Below are 20,412 nucleotides of genomic sequence, written 5' to 3' on the forward strand. Positions count from 1 at the left end.
TATGCCTACGAGGAAACTCACTGGAACAAAAGTTTGCGCTCTCAGATGGCATTAGTATTTTGGAAGCCACTTTCTGAAGCAAACTATGATCTTGTTAACGCTGTATTTCTAGAAACTCTAGTAACATCTGCTCGTCGCTGGCTACATCTTTCTTGGGCCCTGTTTTCGCAAAACAATATTTGTCCATCCGCTTCCTTCTTCTGCAGGCGCAAAATTTCAGCTGTCATTGGATGTACTCGAACCATTGGCGGATAGCTCCGTTAGTCGTCAGATTTTTTAGAGGCACGGTTTTGCGGGAAAGGAGCTAAGCTTGCCTTTTTTAGGCGCTCCTTCTGACAAGGACATTCTCTTTCCCATTCCACAGGTTTGCAGACAGCGCCAATGTTGGCAATGTCGTCGCTGAGTAGAGGCTTCCAGTATTCGAACAGGCGACGCTTTTTCCGTAGCAGGTATGTAAGCCTTGCCACGGCGACGAGATAGCGAAGCAAGCACCCCGTTCCTGGAAAAAAGAACATTTTCTCTCACATGCTTTCTCACCTTTTAAAGAAAACGGTCTGCCATTCATGGATGTCGAGTTTGTATTCGCAAGGCGCTGACTTAGACAAATTTAGAGTTGTAATTACAGCCAAATGGCCGATAATAGAACTCAATACCTGATTGACTATTTTATTAGGTGAATAACGCAACACTGTTCATTTTAGAGTTGGAAAATCCGACTATTTTGTTAATGCGAAAGCACTTTATTCCACATAATGATGCGCAGGAATAAGGTGAAACAGAACTGCAGAATTGACGTGGTAACGGCATACATGCAATTGTAGGTACAAATCTAATGTGCGTTGAGTAGGTAATATAAAATTAGAGCGCAGGTGCAAGGTAGACGTTGGTCGCTAAAAAGACCATCTTGCGTTTGGAGTGTTCGCATTTGAAAACTGTGAAGAACGGCACCGCCTCGCCATGGCCTAAATAACTTATCATATCTTTTTCGTTTTCGAAACGCATCCTTCGAGGCTTAGATGCGGGAACTATCCATCGTATACGACTGGTAACTTGAGAGAGATTGGTGAGAATAATAACACTGAACTGTAAAACTCTGGTAAGAATGATGGCCTTAAACAGCCAAAACAAAAAAGAATTGTTAATATCTTCACTGCCTATCAGGTTCTCCCTAGCAGACAACCAATTCCTAAATCGCTGATGCCGCCTACCTGCTGCGGTGATGTTGATAAAAACATCGCAATAGGGCACACAAGATTTGGACAGCTCGCATCTTATGGCCACAAACGAAAAAGTAAAAGAATAAAGAATGGCGCTTAGATCTGTCTAATCTCTGCGTGAAAATATTGTGCGAGAAGTTTGTACTTCATGCGGTCGCACTCTGAAGGTCTCAAACGAGCCAGCACCTGTGCGGTCATCTCGAAGAGCTCATGAATATTCCTGGTACAGGTAGGCTAATTTACTTATTTTTGCCTGCTCTAGTACTTGCAACTCCCCCGAGGATTCTGTGACAGACGGTAAGAAACCTATATTTTTGCGCAATGGACTCTGTAAAAACGTGTGTAATGGCGTGTGTAAAAATTTCAAACGATAAGAACATATAGTTTCAGATGAGAAAAGTCAATATTCATGGCTATTGAAATATCCATCCGCCCTACTGCCGGGCATTCCTGTTGACTAAGGAAGCGAACTAAGTAGATAATGTCCTGGAAGGCGGAAACACTCCTCTGTTTTTATTGGTATCATGTAAAATTTCAAGTAGTATATATAACATGTAAAATTCCAAGTAATATATTCAGGTATTTATGGTTCACGTGCCATCTTCCAATTCGCGCTCCGGTGCGATGGCTAAACGGGGCGCTTGACCTCTTTAACCATAGATGCGGGATCAAATCTAGACCGCGTTGGCCGCTTTTTGGTGGAGGCGAAAAGCGAAGTGCCCGTATGCTGTGCGATTTCATGATCCCCAGGTGGTAGATTCTTAAAACTTCCTTCACTAAGGCTTCCCTCATAGCCTTAATTGATATAAGACGTTAAATTTCATAAACCCCAAAAATGACAAAACACTCTCAATTGAAACTTATTTTTTTTGCTTGCATACAAATTAGAGCATCTGGGAGCATTTTCTCGCTATTATAACTGCTTTGTAAGTAAGACATGGGGCACTCCAGCAACTGATAACGACAGGAAGGCATGTATTCCTCAGCCAGAGCATATCTGCGCAATATTTAGAGAGTAACGCACAAAGGTCAAACGTTTGTATCTCCTGTCTAGGTAGCAAACTGAGAGTACTGCGTAAAGATATTGTCAGTGCACAAAGAGAGTTCCTCGTTTATACTAGAGAGAGCCGCAGTTAATGGTTTATGGGGTTTAACATCCTAAATAAGCTCATGTTTCGAGAAAATCCGTAGTGGAGGGCTCCAGAAATTTAGACCAGCTGCGGCTTCTAACATGCACTGACATTAAGCAGCACACGGGAACTTTGTTTTTCGCCTACCCCAAAAAGCAGCCGATTAGGACGGGGTTCCATTCCGCCTCCTCAACTACAGTATAAGAGCGCCCTAACCACTGCGCCACTGTGCCGGGGGCCATAAAGCAGCTAGGTGGGTCGGGTATTTCTAAAATATGGAACAGAACAACCATTGCGATTGATTGAGAATGTGCTCACTACATGTTAGTTGTACATAGTAGAGAATACGCAGTGATCTTAGAGGCCACAATGACCTTTCAGTGAAAACAGTAAACACAGTGATTTGACCACTGCATTTTGCACGCTAGATGAAAAATATCCTGCACTTTTCAATCTTACATTACGGTAGCAGTGGCCGATATAAAATTTTGCGTAACAATGCGAGATTTACGGTAATATATTTTAGGCCCTCTGGTAAATAGAGCGGACTGCGTCTCTGCGTTGAAGGAACAAACTTCTGAGGTTTTGCTGCCTTCCGAACTAGTCGAAGCACGTTTCCAGATCTGAACACTTTCAAAGCATATCAACCTGTCGCGATGACTCAGCGTTTAAATTGTGTAAATCTAGTTACAAGAATAAATATTTCATTTTCATCGCATTTCGGCGAATTAAACATCGCGGCCCATTTTATTGTGCATGTTTTCGACCCTGGCAGTTTGTCAGCATCAAGGAGTGGAATGCAATGTTTTGTGAAAGTTAAGTGCTCATATGTTTTGCGTTTTAGTTGCACTGTTGAGCTTGTATTGTATCCCCAAGTTTTCTCACTTGACTTGATTCCTCAAGGTAATGTCTAAAACATTATATTTAGGTTCTACCTTTCCAGAGAGTAAGATTTTCCCGAATGCTTTAGAACACTCCATAATCCGGGTTAGCAACAAATACCCTGAGCTTAATTTTTGAGAACTGAGGCACTGAAAAGGGAACACCTCTTTCGATTTCGAAGTGATTATTGTTCGTTTTACTACTCCAGAATTTTTTACGTTCTGTACCTTATCCAGATGGAAGGCGTGGACGAGACAGTTTCACCTCTAGTGTAGAAAAAAGAAATTAGTAGTTTTGCGCAAACGACTGTTACCATTATCACTAGGGCTACCTTAAACTTTATTCTTTACCCTTTTGCTGCAGTTAGAGTTATACACACTGCATGAAAAGTATGTAGCTGGTGCAGAGTGGAATGAGAGCTCTAATATATTTGAAAAGTGCGGGAGAAAAAAACTTCGTGAGAAATTTCAGTTTCTTGAGCTCTCGACACTGGGCTTTCAACACATGTTTAGCGTACAGTCTAAACGCGCAGAAAATTTACGGCAGCTGTCAATAACCGCAATTTTGAAAATCGGATGCTTAGATTCCTAATTGCTGCTTAGGAAGGTAAAGTATTGCACAGATAAGATGCAGTTCACCTACCTTTTTCTAGCCATATTTCTAATCCTCGACTGCATGTTTCTGCGAGAACCGTCCAGAGAGCCGCTGCGAAAGCTGCAGCAGCCATAGCAAACGGGGGAGCAAGTGTCCCTGCGGCCCTGTTTCACTTATCCACATCCAGTGTTTGGTTCAAATTGATAAGATATCATTGTGTTAGATTCTTAGAGCGAAGCGCTGGAGATGCATTGCGTATTGTTTGTAGAGAAGACTAGGTGCTGGTGAACGCTGGAGCATGCATACAAGTACGGACCCTATCAGGCATAGTCTGGTAGTGGCTTCTATTTTACAGACGTTCGACTCCGCTCCTTGGGCCCGATAAGGAACCGACAAGAGGAGACATATTTTAAGGGCACGTGTAATGGAATAGAAGTGTTGTGAAACTAACTTCGTTCTCTAAGATAATTGCACCTGGTAGTTCTGCGCTATGTAATTATTATGTACAACGATGGCGTTTCTATAGCAATGAAGTTCGCTTTGTAACAATGTGGCGAGAATACAGTGATATGATGGTACTAACCTATATGCCTTGATTTCGCCTTGAATTTGCCCTCCGTGGGTACTTTTCTACGTGCATTTGCTGGGTTTTTGCCAATACATTTACCAAGCAATTGAAGCGAGACCTAAAAGCTGGCAATTTCCATACATAATCATGCTTTAGCCTTTGGCGACCTCGTTCGCGAGAAGTATTAACGAAGATTGGTTGCTGTGCCGTCAGGTAGTGCTGGAAACTTTTAGTCACCCTTCGCGGACGTGTGGACCATCCAGACAATGTTGTACATATTGCTTTGATTTTTCAAACTCTAATCCGTGTTGGCGCATGTTTTCACCTGGTGCTTTGATTAAAAGAGGACGCCTTAGGACGTTAGAGGGCGCAGTAGCTGTTTAGAGAGTGCTAGCAAGCGGCTTCGTGATCCTCGGAGTGATCTAGCTACATGCTATTAGTTGCCTTTTGGGAGAAACAAAAGACCCTTGGTCAAAAAAGAGGGAGATTTGTCATAAAATGTAAAAATCGTATGAGAGAGTTCTGCGCTGGTTTGAAAACCTGATCATTCTGAAACAGGTAGGAAAGGGCAAACGGAGATAAAACACATCGTTTCCTGTTCTCATTCTTTTGCACTCCGTGTAAAGTCTGCACTTTGGAACGCATGCCGGTCGCTGTCTAATTCTAGCCCTTTATAACGAAAGTCTGACAGAATACGAGAGCGAAAATCATCATCATGTTTTCTATTATCAGCAGCACCATCGCATTGCGCGCGGAAGCCAACACTAGTGCTTCAATAAAATGTTAGTGGCATCAGACAGGCTGGCAGCTGTGATGTCTATATTGTAAGGTCGGGCAAGGCGGATATTGTAAGGTCGGGCAAGACCTGAAGCGCTGATCGCATATTGTAGCGAACCACGCTCAGCGATGACCATGGGTATCTACAAGAGGGGCAGGATGGAGATGAAGCAGCACGTTAACCCGTGTGAAACGCATAGAACTCTATGGTGAAAAATGAAGCGCCATAGAGTGCTCACACCATATTTTGAAAAATATCTGGAGGAAAGCGTAACATCTATGCGCTATTTCCTTGCCATACGCTTTATACTGTGTGGCAGCGAAGCGATGTTCTTAAGCAACATAATCTCTGCCTGTAGCACGACTCTGCCTGTAGCAATATAACTGTTCTTAGCGTAAAATCACGGCGATTTTTACCTAAGATTATCTTATATCGCGCAATTGTTGCCATCTCCGCAGTCGCAGTGATTGCCAGCTCTCTATAAGTTCGAATATCCTTTTGTTTGCTCGTGGTACATCGTTACAGTTTCTCCAATTCCGTTTAAAGGAATGTTATAATAATTTATGGAGCTAAACGCACCGAAAAGACTCATAGTATAAGAGACGCCGTAGGGGAGAGCTCCGGGTATTTGGGGCCACCTGGTTTTTTTTAATGTGCACTGAATCGGAGATCACACTGGTGCCTTGCTTTTCGCGTCCGTCGAAAAACGGTCGCTGAGAAGCCGGGATACGATATTGCATTCTTGGTCACAGCATCCGAGTGCCCTAACCACTGCACCACCACTGGGGGCATGCTTTAAGAAATGTAAAAGGTAGGTGCGGATTAATATCGTACTAAAAAATACGGGAGAGCGTGCGAATGCTGCAACACATTTCAGGAATAGGCACGCGGATACGCTCACGTTTTGAACCCTTTGCATATAACCCCGCATTAAGAAGGGTGTATTTATCATAGATTTGGCCCAAGACGTGCGCTTTCTACCGTAAAACGGGCATAGCGTAGTATTCAGTAGCGGTGTATAAAACAGACGACCGATTGAGGCACCAGTTCGAGGAGGCGCTAAAGTCTAGAAGCGTTAAAATAAATACTACTTTTAAGCTGTCGGTCTGCACGCTACGTTCTACGTTCAGTCTGTTTTGGGCCGCCAAGCCGTAACAACGTGATGTGGTCTGACAGTTATAAGTTCCCGTTGTTAGCACAAGTGTCCTCTTATGAACTGCGGCATGCTCGGAGTTGCAATTTATGGGAGCGGCAAATGGTTTGCGAAGGCAACATGCGTTCCTGATTGTTGCCTAAACTTACCCTGAAAAAAACCTCTTGCGTGCAAAGTACGACAAAATGGTTTGGTTTGGTTTGGTTTGTGGGGTTTAACGTCCCAAAGCGACTGAGGCTATGAGAGACGCCGTAGTGGAGGACTCCGGAAATTTCGACCACCTGGGGATCTTTAACGTGCGCTGACATCGCACAGCACACGGACGCCTCTTCGTTTCGCCTCCATCGAAACGCAGCCGCCGAGTTCGGGTTCGAACCCGGGTACGACAAAATGTACGACAAAATGTCGCCAGATATGTACAGTTAAACTTACTGTAACTCACACTCTTTCATTGCTTGCAGTCAGTCTTATCAAAACTGAATTGTATTTACTGTGAACAACCGGTACTTCTTTAATCCTATACTTAAACTTATCGATAAGCTGGCATCGTATTTCTACTTTTATTTCCTGTTATCTTTTTCTATGGGATCAAGTTCTTTGTGTTATAAGGCGTTGATTGCGTTTCCTCCCGCAGTAACGTATGTTATCCGTCAACTCAGAAATGATCAGCCGTTGGACTAACGCCTGTGCTCGTAATAAAAAACAAGAAAATGATCCCTTCAGAGGATATAGCGCCTATATGGAGAACACGTAGATAGAGAGACAAGAATGGCGCCTGTTCTCTCTCTCTCTGTCTGCGTGTTGTCCCGTATGACCCTATATCGTTTCAAAGGAATATGCACAAACTAGTTCTCCAGAAAACATTACGAAGATAAAATGATGACAGCGGAAAACAGTGGCAGAGGGCAAGTTCATTATTGAATCTTTCGGCATTTTAAGGTCAAAGTGATCCGTGCGTAGTTTCTCTTGAAAAAGTCTGGGGTTCATGACAGTGGTGTAATTTGTTACTACAAACAGTAGACCTGCCAATAGAGACCATTTCTTTGTTTGCTTGGGAAAGGGTCCGCGCACTATCAGCTTCGGTGGGCCGAATCTAGGAGTGAGGCTTCTTGGTAGTTTGCACTGTAAACGCCGGAATAAAACTTACCGTGCTTTCTATCTTTCTGGAAGTGCAGGAAGAATTCTAAATCATCGCCAATGAAAATGTTGACCCTCGTCACCACTTGAGCGTGATCATATGTTATCAGCCTCCTTTGAACAGATGAATAGTTACACTTGTGTATAGAATATACGAGGGCAAGTCACCGCAATAGTGGTTACAGCCTACACGCCAATGTCTGTAGACGCTGCGAAAAGATATGAGCGGCCAAGTGAAGAGCTTGTTTTTGGTATTATTACACCAACGAAAAATCTAAGGCATGCAACGCTGCGAGCACTTGTGCACTGTGTAAGGTCGATGAAGAAAGAGGACGAACCATCGAGCAGCCTGAAAAAGTGGCGGCCACTCTTTCACAAGCACCAAAATAAGAAAGGCCAGTGCGCAGAAAAAGAACACGATGGAAACCCAAAGAGTTACATTGTGTCAAAGTGTGTGAGCTGTTTAGAGCGTTGACGTTAAGGCAATGCGTCTAGAACTTCGAGCTTCAGTTATGAACATCCAGCACCGAGCTCACAAGTTTAAGCAGATGGTCAAGATCACGGCGAGTATGCTGACATTGAAGTGGGACGAATGAATAATACCTTTATGCCGAGGAGGAGTGCTCCAAAAAAAGATGGCATCCAATTACTGCGCCCTGTGCGCATTGGGCCAGCTGTTCCGCAATAAATAGATCGCGCACTACGGGGTGGGCGCGAAGATGACTGAGATAAAGCAGGAGCTTTACAGAGTGCGTCTCAAGCCCGACGTACAGCAGGAACTGCATGAAACCAATACTGCTTTGGGTATCGAGACTGTCAGTTTTCCAGAAAATGCGGAAAAGTTAAGTGAGCCCTTTTCTTTCAAGGTAGCATGTCATTGGATGTAGAGCAAGTATTGTCATAGCCGATACCAGGGGACGTGGTGTATGGTCTTCGCCCAACAGAACCGGAACGTGTGGATGTCGTGCAGAATTTATGAGGGTACCATGGCTAAGATGACGCGAGTAGATTATTATTATATCTTGATCAGTGACAACCATCAGTTGAACCACGACGCGAAACTGAAGCAGATTCTGGACGAGCGCGGTGAACGTCTGGTCTGCAACTTTTACGACAGCGTCTTGGACGGCATCTATCAGTCGCAGGTCGTCATAGGGGTGTCACAGGCTACGAGAAAACTACTGAGGTGCATTGTGGTCACTCAGCGGCAACAAATCAGCACAATTATAGCAGAATAAGGACCGGAAGAACTGGACAGAGTGTGGAGTACAGTGTGTGATTCGAATCTGTGCACGCCTCTACGGAGCAATATTGTTTACATTGTTGGTGTCCTCTTGCAGAAGTTGGAAGCCGGTCTTCGCGGGATATGTTATCCCATAATTGAAGATAGTCACGATCGAGTTGTCAGTACCGATTTCATCATGGTGACAGTGATAGACTATTGAGGGGACAGTCTTCCTGCTTCGAGCTACGTCTCACCTTAGAGCGCGAGCGTGTTGCAGATTCGCGTAGAAACCTGTAATTGCAACGAAAAAGAGGGTTTGGGACAGGACAGAGCGCGGGATAGACTCGGGGTAATGTTGTAAGATAGACAAACGTGGGGACAGCCGGGAATTGAAAGCAGTGAGGGGCGTCCTGGTGCCTGCTCCCCTTTTATAAACGTCTCATTACACGAGGGTCCGTTGTTCATCCTGACATAAAGCATTCACTCACTTGCTACCGTAGGCACATAGAATATGGAAAACGAGAAACTAGCCTACAGCAATAACTGGTTTTAGCTCAGCGGCTAGCGGCAAGGTTGCGATGATGTCACCGTTGCTTAGTGATACCTTTATATAGATTTTAATCAGGAAATACTTGCAATGTGAAAATCATAACATGAGATTACCTGCTAATTGCATTCTGCTTATACCTATTGATAGTCCTAGTCATTGGCATCTATTAGTCTGGATTCGCAGTGATTTCTTTCCCTAGTTCGAGATATTCCTTTCCAATTAGAACGCCTCGATGTCTGTCATATACTGCTGCTCTTTTGCGGGAGTATGCAGCATTACTTTAATTTTCTCGATAATATATTTAGTCACGCCGTCCTGCATGGCCTGTCTGTCTTCTGAATCATGATTTGAGTTTTGTTGCTTGACTTAGCTAGGAATTAGCACTAGTAAATTGTAGATCAGAAAAGTTTCGAACTAAAACGTTTAAGCCCAGATTGACGGTTACAAACCATTCTCGAATAGTAATGATGCATTTCACTTAAGGCTAAAAGTAAGAATGGAAATGCAGCAAAATGTACTCTTCGCAGTCTACGTAAATAATTGGAAAAATATTAGAGGTCAATTTTGTCAATATTGATATAGTATACGCAAATATTAAACTAATTTATTCAGTTTAGTTTCAAAAACAGCTACTCTGATGTTGAGTCTAACCAACGTGAATTTTGTTAGACTTCTGACGACACAAGTCGAGACACTTAACACCTTTGCTGACAGTTAAGTGAGTGACTACGACTGTTTGTCAAAAAATACCTAATCAGTATAATGGCATAGCGCTTGTTAGCAGACTCGATAAGAAATATATAGCATTGAAAGATATTGATGAAAATGAACACAAATTTATTCGCCTAAATCGTACAATTTCAATAAAACGTCTAGCGCTCTAAAGACAGCTTGTTTTCCGTGCACTCAATGATATTGTTACGAAGCGGTAAGCCGATGAAGACAGGAGACAGAACATGACCGATGACTATGGTAGATGACGTTTAATGACTGTTCGCGGGCCTAGCGCGAGCGCTCCTGCCCGCGCCACTGCCCGCTTCTTCTTCCTTGTCGTCCGTAACGTGACGCGGGGCCACCGCGCGATCGTCCCGATCGTGGACGAGGAAGTTTAGCGATGTTAATGATTTTATGGCATGATGATGGGCGTGTCTGGATGCTTGAAGAAGAAGAGGAAGAAGGAAGAATAGAACGGCTTGCCGGTACGATGTCTGATGCGTGGCGATCCGCCTCCCTTGGAGCTGTCAACCACCCTTCACCAGAGTCCATGGAACCGATGGCTCGAGGTCACGTCGGGCAGCTTGGGCGGGGGTTGCGTGTTTGTGTCCATCGGTTCCTTCGGGTCATTCGGGTCTTTCGGGTTCTTCATCTCGGTTCTGATCGGTATGTCAGTGCTCCTTGTCTTCAGGTCCGGGCTGGGGGCTGGGCGGTGGTAGTTGTTCAGGTCTGGGCTTGAAGGGATGGGGCGAAGCTGCTCGGCGATGTCCCTGGGCCCTCGGTGATGGTCCAGGCTTGAAGATGGCCTCGATGCTCCAAGGCGAGGATGGGGATGTCGTACGCCACACCTCCAACCAAATGTTACGAAGCGGTAAGCCGATGAAGACAGGAGACAGAACATGACCGATGACGATGGTAGATGACGTTTAATGAATGTTCGTGGGCCTAGCGCGAGCGCTCCTGCCCACGCCACTGCCCGCTTCTTCTTCCTTGTCGTCCGTAACAATATGAAAAGGCAACGTATACTTCAAATATGCACCCTCCCAAGTTTTAACCTGAACTCGCGAGCGTCGGCCGCCACGCCGCCAGGCACCGTGTAAAGAAGCGTTGCCCGGGAACCACCCCCCATCAAAACTTCTTTTGAGCACCGTTATTGTCTTCGTCCTGGTTCTTTTAAAAACACTGTCATCAAGTATAAGGTTCAGTTAGTATTGATTTAGCTGGAAGGAAATCCAATACGTACTGGCTGTTTATACTTCATGCGTATCAGAATTTACCATTTATGGTTCATGCACCAGTTTCCTCCGGCAAAATAGGACGGTATTTGTCACTGCACGGATTTCTGATTAGAAGCTCTCATCTTCCAAAGAATAGCACAGGTGCCTTTCCAGTGCCTTTAGAGAAGAAAATGTTTTGATTTTTTCTAGAGCTAAAGCCTATAAAAAATATCCACACTTAATATGTATTCGCTTATACAGGCGAAAAGGGAGACTTAACCGTTATATATCCTGAAATGTGAACGCAACGACATCTGATCGATTATTTTGCTCACCACTTCACACTTCCTCTCCTACAAGCATGAAGGTGCAACTTGTTTCGTTTTCTAATCTTTACTTTTGGGCACGCAGGAAACAGGAGGCGATAAAAGACAAAAAGGCAATTGTGGGTGAGTCTGGTTCTTTTAAAGGTCTGGCGAAAGAACGATGCCTTCGACTGTAAATTGCACGCATGCAAATATTCTAACCCATATCATCGCTATGCTCCATCCCACGTCGGTTCTCGAGTCGCTTGTCTGCACTTATGCGTTCAGGTTAAGAAAATGGTGCCATCATTTCTTCTACGTTATTTCGTTACTTTGGTGCAAAATAGTTTCACTACGGTGGTGGAAATTATCAGAGGCGGGATTGGTTCCGGTTATCTTTTGCTGGTTTTAAAGAACTTGAGATTTGCTGGTTTAAAGAACGTGAGAATGAATACTTCCTTGCTTTGCTCAGCCGAAACGTCTTCAGATACGCGCTTACAACAGCGATTACTGAGAGGAGGACAAAATAAAATGAATGGGTTCCTAGCTAGTAAAGTTATGTTTATCCTAAATGAAATGGATTGCACAAATAATATAAAGGTTCCTCAAGCGTTTTTTAGTGATGAATCTTTGTTGCGCCTAGTAATGCTGCAGCAGTTAGAAGCTGTTTTTCAGAAGGCGCGAAAGCAAAAATCGCTCAGATCTACAAGGATTGCTGTAAATAGCATCTGAGCGTTACTGCTTGCGAAGGAATGGCATTTTCGCATGCTCCGAAATTTCACGACGATATCTGGCCGCTGACAGGTGTAAGCATATTAGCCTCTTTTCTAAGATTCCCAAAAGATAATCTCCTCCACTTGTAAGTAAACATATTCTTCTACCAGCTTTGTGCCACCAAAAGCGGGAAGGATTTTATAACGTTCATAATTTCAAGCGCTCTGGCCAGTAAGTGGCCTTTTGTCTTCTATCGCTGTACATTCATGCCAATATGTTTTTCTCGTCAATATCTCTTCTTCCATTTCTATTTAGCTAGCATCTGAGAATTTTTTTGGTGCGGGCAATGAAAATACCTAATAATTTCAATGACCTATAAAGCAGGTAAATTATGGTCCGGCTCTCTGCGTGCGAAATACAAAATGAAAGAAACATAGCAGGAGGAGGTAGAAATTAAAGCAGCCAGTTAAATTCATCTCTTTGATTCTAAGACGGGGCATATAGAAAGGGAGAGTGTTCATTAAAGAAGGTGAAAATGTACGTGTTCTAAAATTCACCTATATTGTTTCGTGGTAATAATAATGCGCGTTTCGGCCTGCGAGCTGCGAAGCAACGAAACAGCGAAACACTGAGGCCAGCCAAACATACCATTTCCTATTTTGATGGAAAAACATATATTCTGCCCATATAACAGGGTTACGAATTGCCTATAGATGTTTCAGTATCAAACCAGGGAAAGGTGAAGCTTGTAGCATTGCTCAAAAAGACATAAAAAAGTAGCTAATCGATCTCGTAAAGATTAGATGTACTATCGTGCATATTGCGGTTTACAGCAAACAAGAAGACAAATGCTTTCAGAAGTAACGGATGAGCGCATGACTAGACAGACGGGAGTTTTCACATCGGCAACTAGTTTGAATGTGGCTGGTGCGCTTAATGTTTGTCATTTTCGTTGAAAATGAATGTTTCGTTGAATGTTTTGTTGAAATGAACGCAATATTTTGTTCGTGAAGGTACATGGCAGCTACCACAACGCACATACCTAAGCATGCTGATCCCCACGGCCAAGTTCTATTTTTCCTATTGCTGACATTCTTGTATTTCGCGTTATAGGACTTTTTATCTTATGCAATATACTGCTATTTGCATGCAACCAGAATATTTACTGCACATTATATTTTATGTCTTTCAAATCTTGTTAATATAATTTCTGCTTCGGGGTAAAATGACGTTGGATGTGCTTTAGCAACTTCTTAAAACGTGCTTAAAAAAGATATTATGGAATGACGTTCAGTAGACTCTAGTGGTTTGCGCTGTGGCAACCTATGTCTAGACGTTTTTCTACAAGTATAACCATTTCCTCAGGCTAATTCGTCAGCGTCTTGCGGTAGTCTGTAGCGTCAAACTAGATCACATTATGATGTGTCGTCAGACGTGCAGACGTTGGGGTAGGCCAGCTTAATTATTGGTGCACCGACGCAGAGAGACGAACAGGAGACAGTGCTCAGTGTCCTACTTTACATTTTGTGACTCTACGTTCTTGCGCCTCTTTGGAGACAATGTACATGCCATGCGTCTGCTCACAGTACGCTTACGTGTCTAAACCGCAGAAACCACTCTTGGAAAAAATGTCTTTCAAGGGCTTCATCTCTAGCTCATCGCTTCATCAGTGTTATACACTAATCGGCTGAGCAAGCCCAACTTGACATTTGTCAGTGATCTCAAAACTGCTGCATCGAGGTTATTTGGCGCCAGGTTGTTGCGATTTATCGTCATATTAACGCGTGCGTCCAGGAATAAAAAACATTCGTTCAGGACAAGACAAAAGGAGCTTATGTCCTGTAGAAGGGATGAGTTCTACATGAGGAGTCCCTGAAAGACGCCCCCGTTGCGCAAATATTGTACGAAAGGGCAGGTCACCTGCGCTTTTGATAAAAACATCAGCCTCTGTACACACAATGCTGCTATATTGGTAGACTGCTCCATGTCTATGAAGGCCGGGCCAAAACAAAAACGAAATTAAAAACATGTAGCATGTCCGTTTCTTGCATTTCTATACCCTCTGCATTCGTTTTTTGCCCCATAGTGCTCCGGTATGTTAGGATATCATCCACTCAATACATCCCCTTATAAAGCACAATATGATCTTCACGGAGCCATTGCAGCATTGGAGGTCAAATAGAGTAGTTCTCGACGTTACTTGATGCCAGCCGACGTGAAGCGTTAGATTTCGTCTGTGTAATCCATATTTCATCTTTCGAGCGCTAATATTCGGTCAGCCTGCATGATAAGTTGCCATGTGGTGGTGATAAACGTTCTCTTTGTGATGTATTTCTAAACACATTTGTTAGGCTCAGCGTACTCTTCGCATGTTATGAAATGTCGCTGAGAAAATTATGGTAGGGAAATCTAGTAGCAAACCGGAGATTTGTTAACTGATATTTAAGAAATTATTGTATTTCGCCCCGCCGCGATGGTGCAGTAATTAGGGCACTCTGCTCCTGTGCCCAAGGTTCCGACATCAAATCCCAGCCGCAGCGGCCGCTTTTCCAAAGAGGCTGAAAGCAAGGCAACCAAGTTCGGTTCAATGGCAGTGCACCTAAAGGACCCCAAGTGGTCAGAATTTTTAGACCTCTCCACTAAGATGTCTCTCAAAGCCTGAATTGTTCTGAGACGTTAAACCCCAAAAAGCAAACCAAGCCAAACTATGTTTTAGTATCCTGAAGCTCGAAAATCTTTAAAATTTTATTCAGCCGAATTTTTTTGGCTTAACGTAAGAACCCGAAACTCGGCAGTGGGAGCATTGTTTGCTTTCTAGAAGTTCACAATACGAGTGTTTCGATTCTACGATGTCCTCATCTAGTGACCTGTCATTGTGTCTTACGTGGCTTCTTTCTGCAGATGTTTGTTTTCTTGTTATGCATCACTCTGTGGGCCAGTATGGATAGCGCCATCAAGTGCCAAAACGTTGCATTAAGCTGCTGACGGCATGGCCTCCGAGATGAACCCCATGCGCGCGTTTCTCTCCGGCCGTTCCAATCGGCCGGAGAGAGCTTAAGTTGGAAAAGGGGCTCGGCGGTGTCTATCGCCGCAGTGCGGCGCTCGCCACCTTTGCATCAAGTGCTCCGCCGCAGCTTGGCGCAAATTATAAACACGAGTTTCCTGAGCTTGCGCTCGAACCACAGTCGAGCTGCCAGCTTTAAAATGCCACGGGCAAGACGGTAGCCAGCAATTTCGCACCCGCCAACATAATAATAATATGAGGCCCACATGCGCAAAATTTGTCAGCAATTGTCCGAAGCTCAGCCTACTCAGGCGTGCCCTTTTGCAGTTTCATGTCCTTTTTTCTGTGTCAGTGTGTATATACACGCCCTGAATTTGCCAGTTCATTAACTCGCTAAACAGTATTTACGAGTGTAGTGACTTACATAAACATCCATCGCATGAATGCAATTATATAAATGGTTCCGCCACTAGCCACAAGATTATTGATGACTTGGATGCATGTCACGATAGCTATTTTATTTTTCTCGCGCAGTTGAAAAGCAGCTTTGGAAGATCGTAAGCACGCAAGTTTGATAGAGGTGAAGGGTAATTGTGGCACGTTCAGGCACCTCTGCCGTCCTATGAGTATACAACAGGTTTTCGGAAGTGATCCCGTTAATAGACGAATTAGCTTATATGCTCGAAAGTGAGGAAAAGCTACTTCCTCGTTTGTAAACTACGCAGCCCTTCATAGAATAAATGTGCGCAATTATCACGCGAGTTACAGCATATTTCTTTTTTGACTTCCTTGCATATGCTACAGACACGACGCAATGTTTTTTTTTTAATTTTTTACTCCTACACCAATACACGCGGGGGGTCAAACCGAGTAAGTCGGTTCAAACGAATTATGATTAGAATAGAATAATGCCACAGGGAGGCGAATACGGCTGTCATACACGCCTGCCACTCTAGTTAGCAATTTTTTCATTACACTTTCAATAATACGCGGAACTTATTGGCACTAAACCTCCGCCGTTGTAATGAGACTAGCCACTTTTTGAACGAAATTACGAGGCAAACATCGTGAGCAATGTAAAAAAGGCACGTTTTTACGAAACTAATGAGGCGGACACAAAGAAAAGGCATTATGTGCGAGCGCAATAATGAAGTACACACAAACATTTTGTTATTTGCAAAGTACAGTCACTGCATGATGGCATGCGCAAGTGTGAAACTCGTTGCACTAAACACGCAGCATTTGTCTTGCTGAGCAGTTTTGTTGTTTTGGCAAGCTTCTCGATGAGTTACTGTCTTTCGCACATTCACAAAGTATGGCCTAACGAACTTTTCTGGGATTATCTTCGCATGTGAGCGGCGTGAACCTCCCTTGCTGGACAAGTTAGAAGAGAGCACCTCTCGAAATAAGGCAATGTAAGCTCTTTCAGTGTCTTCGACCATTTGCATTGGAACATGACGCAGGTCAGGTCTTCCTTGTTCTGCAGGCTAATTAGGAACACAACGTCGGACGACAACGCAGTAGTCTCCTGCAGGGCAAGCAGGCGCTGCATTTCCTGCGCTCTTCAACGAACTTGGCAGCAAATGCGGCGATGTACGCTACATTGGAATTTGATATATTTACAAGCAAACTTAGAAGCCTTAGGATTAAAAACGGGTAGGACAACAAATCTCACAATTCATCAAACTGCAACAATTAAGACCTTGCAAATAAGAAGTATGCGTGCCTTTGAGCACTCGAGCGTCCGCTCGCGACAATGATCGACCGCCGGCTTCACGAGCAACCGTTAGGCACTCAAAGACTACCACCTACACGAGGCACTATTGACGAGTAACCGTTTTACAAGCAAAGAAAACAATCTACGCGAGCACAATGCGTAAATTCTCTCTAGAACTAAACGCATTATGTGAACGCGACAAAACCATCTACACTCTGCTTTGGTAGTAAATACACCACCAAAATAGTGATGCATTTCGGACATACCTTGCGGTCAGTCTTTGCTCAGAAACCAGCAAAAAATGAAGGGCTTCATGACACGCTAGTAACAAATTTTTCGTCAATGTATATGTGAAAAAAACGAGAAAACCGCCAGAGGAGATACGCCGCAAGTGGGCCGGGCGGTCAATAGGTGCGCAGTGCCGCCTGGTGGGATCTGGAGGAATCGACAAATTTACACCATTTGGCTGGTGTGCGCGCCGATTGCAACGGCCGGAGAGAAACGCGCGCTCGATGGTGATCTCGGAGACCATGCTGATGGTAGGAAACATGATGGCACACAGGAGGAGCGGGACGTGGAGGCGACAGTGTAGGGGGATGTTGAGAAGTTGAGATGTTCACGAATATTGTCCAAGAATGCCTGCGCCGAACAAAATTCAGCTTCGAACGCCGATGGGCAAATCAGTACCGCAGTGCCCTTCTCATTTGAGAAAATTACTGCTTATATTAAACCACGCCCATGAGATTCTGTGGAGCCACACGAGTCTTCAAACCTTAAAAGGCTTCGACAGCCGCTTTACTCGGATAAGGGTGCGGTGCGACCTATCTCGCTACGGATGGGGGGGGGGGGGGGCGGGTAGCAGTGCAAAGCCTATGAGCATCGTCGCGAGAAGCCTAAGTGTCTTATGGATAGCACTTGGACATTTGCACCTACGCAGCACTTCAACGTGAACCTGGTGGGCCATTTTTCCAGACCCCCAAGGCAACACATGTACAGGTGTGGACATTGGTAAACGGATCAAGCTTTTTCGTTCAAATTGCAGTTGCGCCTTATGTTTTCGACATAGGAAAAAAATTACTGGTCAAAGTAAAAGCACACTGGTGTCTACTATTGGTGTGCACATACCGCCACTGCCAGTTTCAATTATAAATTGCGTGAACGTTTTTAGAACTACAGTGTTTCGTTTACTTCTGCATCGGTTCTCTGCATCCGTGCCCCATGAACTCGCTGCAGGGCTGGTACTTTAATTCCAGAATGCATTTGTCTTGGGAGGGAGCACTAAACATAGTTGAAGACAGAGGAAGCAAAACACTACAATAAGCGCCGTCAACCGGCCACCTACAAAGATTGTGAAATTGTGATTCGCGAACAGGACTCTGTAAGCAATGCGAGTTCAGGCGTCAGAGCTAAACTGCCCCCCCCCCCCCCCCCCCCGCCCCTCTGCAAATTGGTTGCCATGTCTATTTATTGTCCGTGTGAAAATACAACTTGAAATTCAAACATCCTGCTTCAAGGAGACGATGTGCCATATTCCCTCTCCGCCCGCCCCCACCCCCCGTGAATGCATTTATTTCAAACTTCGTGGGGGGGGGGGGGGAAGGGGAGAATGTAATAGCCAGTATTGCACATCAGGTCCAACAGCGCAGCACTAGGCAGCTGACGGTAAGTCGCAGGAGGGCACGGAAGAGATGAGGAAAGGAACAATGAGGCGGGCGTGTTATGTACTATGTGGTACTGTGAGGTGTGCGCGAACTTTGCGGCATGTTTCGATGACAACGACATTATGTGCTCAGAAGGTGTGGGACTCAGGCGAATTTGAGAGTTAGCTCGATACACGTTTTGTGTCCGGATGGGCAAACAAGCAAGATACTTCGGCATGCATGTTGGTATATAATAACCCCTCGAAGAATCATCTAGCTCTTAACGCATAACTGCAGTATTATGGCACGATTGAGATGTGTGCACTATCAAGTAGTTGAAACAGCCATTAAGTATGTCCTTTTTCTTAGGTCTCTCCAAAACCTAAAAAAGTTAATTGAAAACGAGGATTCAGGTCTTAAAATAGTTTACTTGTCATTTTCACGGCATGCACTTAGGTCCTACATTCTTTAAAACTTTATTACCAGAAAACATCCTATGCCATGTGCGTAGGTATGCCTTGCCTGTACGCCCATCACTTCCTGGACACGGCGTTTTGATTTGTATATACCCTTCCTAAAGACGCACATATTTTTATCAAACTTCCCTGTTCCTTAACGAGACATCAAGTTGCATATATACAATTTGTTCACCTTATCCTCGAATAAAAAAGGTTGCTCGGAGTACCGAATATCTGGGGGATGTATCAATATGTGTTTTTTTTTTCTGAAACAGGAACTCAATTTATATTTCCCCGATTTGAGAGGTCTCGCCTGTTTGGGCAGAGGTTGCGTCCTTTTTCCTCCTTTCGTCGCTTTAAATGAGCCAGCTTTTACATGCTTTAAACGCAATAATTACGAAGTAGGTAGTTAAGTTTTTAAATCAGTTTACAGAAATATTGCGCTCTTTTTTCTGCACATTCTCTCAATTTCTGGCGGCATTTATTGCCCACACAGACGTTTACCTTTAAAAAACTGTAATCATTTACGTCGGAGCGAGACGTTTTTACAATCTGCTTTCTGTGCTTTCTAATTTGGCGTATGCTGTTACTTGTGAATGTTAATTGAATGTTCAATGTTATCTTGCCATTGTCGAAGCTGCCCATTGTGTAAACAACTAAATCAATGAACTTAGTACGCGACCCTCAGCAAACGGGCAGCATATACGAAGGTGAAACTGTGTCCGAACACTGAGGAAAAAAGATGACGTTTCTGCTATGAGTTTGCTCATGTAGATCTAATGCCAGTATATACCATGTATCAATATGGATAGCCAAAACACAACTAAGGAAGCAGCAACTGTAGATTCGGGGTGTTGTTACCGCTCGGTCGTCGAACAGCGCCACGTTCACATGAACTGCTCGGTAGCACCACGCTTTATATGTTTTAAATCATTCTCCCAGTTACATGTTACATATTAAATTAGATGCTTAGGAAATTCAATGGACAGTTTGACTGTCTAGAGTGGGGAGAGCCGAAAGCCCCGCACGCACCAGGCAGACTACTGACAAAGCAGGCACACTGTTAAGTAATCTCATCGACGGACGCCGATTGCAATCATCAGTCATCTCGCCCCACCCCTGCCATGTCGCGCAGCTGCCGCGCTAACTTGTTGCGTCACCCCATGGCAGGTATAGCAATCATACCTGTCGACAGGAGCTACGTGACAGTATACCATCGGTGCGTGCCTGATACAACCATCAATCATCTTGCTGCGTCCCCTATCAAACCGCACGGCAGCTGCGCAGAGTGTTGGCGCCACCCAGTAGCAGCCATCGCAATTACTCAGTCGATGGCAGTGAGGTCACTTGAGACCTCAAATTATTTTCACAAGTTCCAGACTGGCTTCCGCCCTCAGCTAGGAACACAG

The 20,412-nt window shown here is 44.3% G+C and overlaps 1 protein-coding gene across 1 annotated transcript in view; it reads right to left on the reverse strand.

The window, feature by feature from the left end:
* LOC146195977 (uncharacterized) overlaps window positions 1-20,412 on the reverse strand; it is a 126,666-nt gene that overhangs the window by 100,990 nt on the left and 5,264 nt on the right. Inside the window, exon 2 of the mRNA XM_084596891.1 lies at window positions 315-499. Coding sequence (XP_084453017.1) covers window positions 315-499 — 185 coding nt within the window. The remainder of the gene's footprint in view (window positions 1-314; window positions 500-20,412) is intronic.

This window comes from Amblyomma maculatum, chromosome 3, assembly GCF_055883805.1.
Source record: "Amblyomma maculatum isolate TAMU_Amacu chromosome 3, ASM5588380v1, whole genome shotgun sequence".
Taxonomy (NCBI): Eukaryota; Metazoa; Arthropoda; class Arachnida; order Ixodida; family Ixodidae; genus Amblyomma; species Amblyomma maculatum.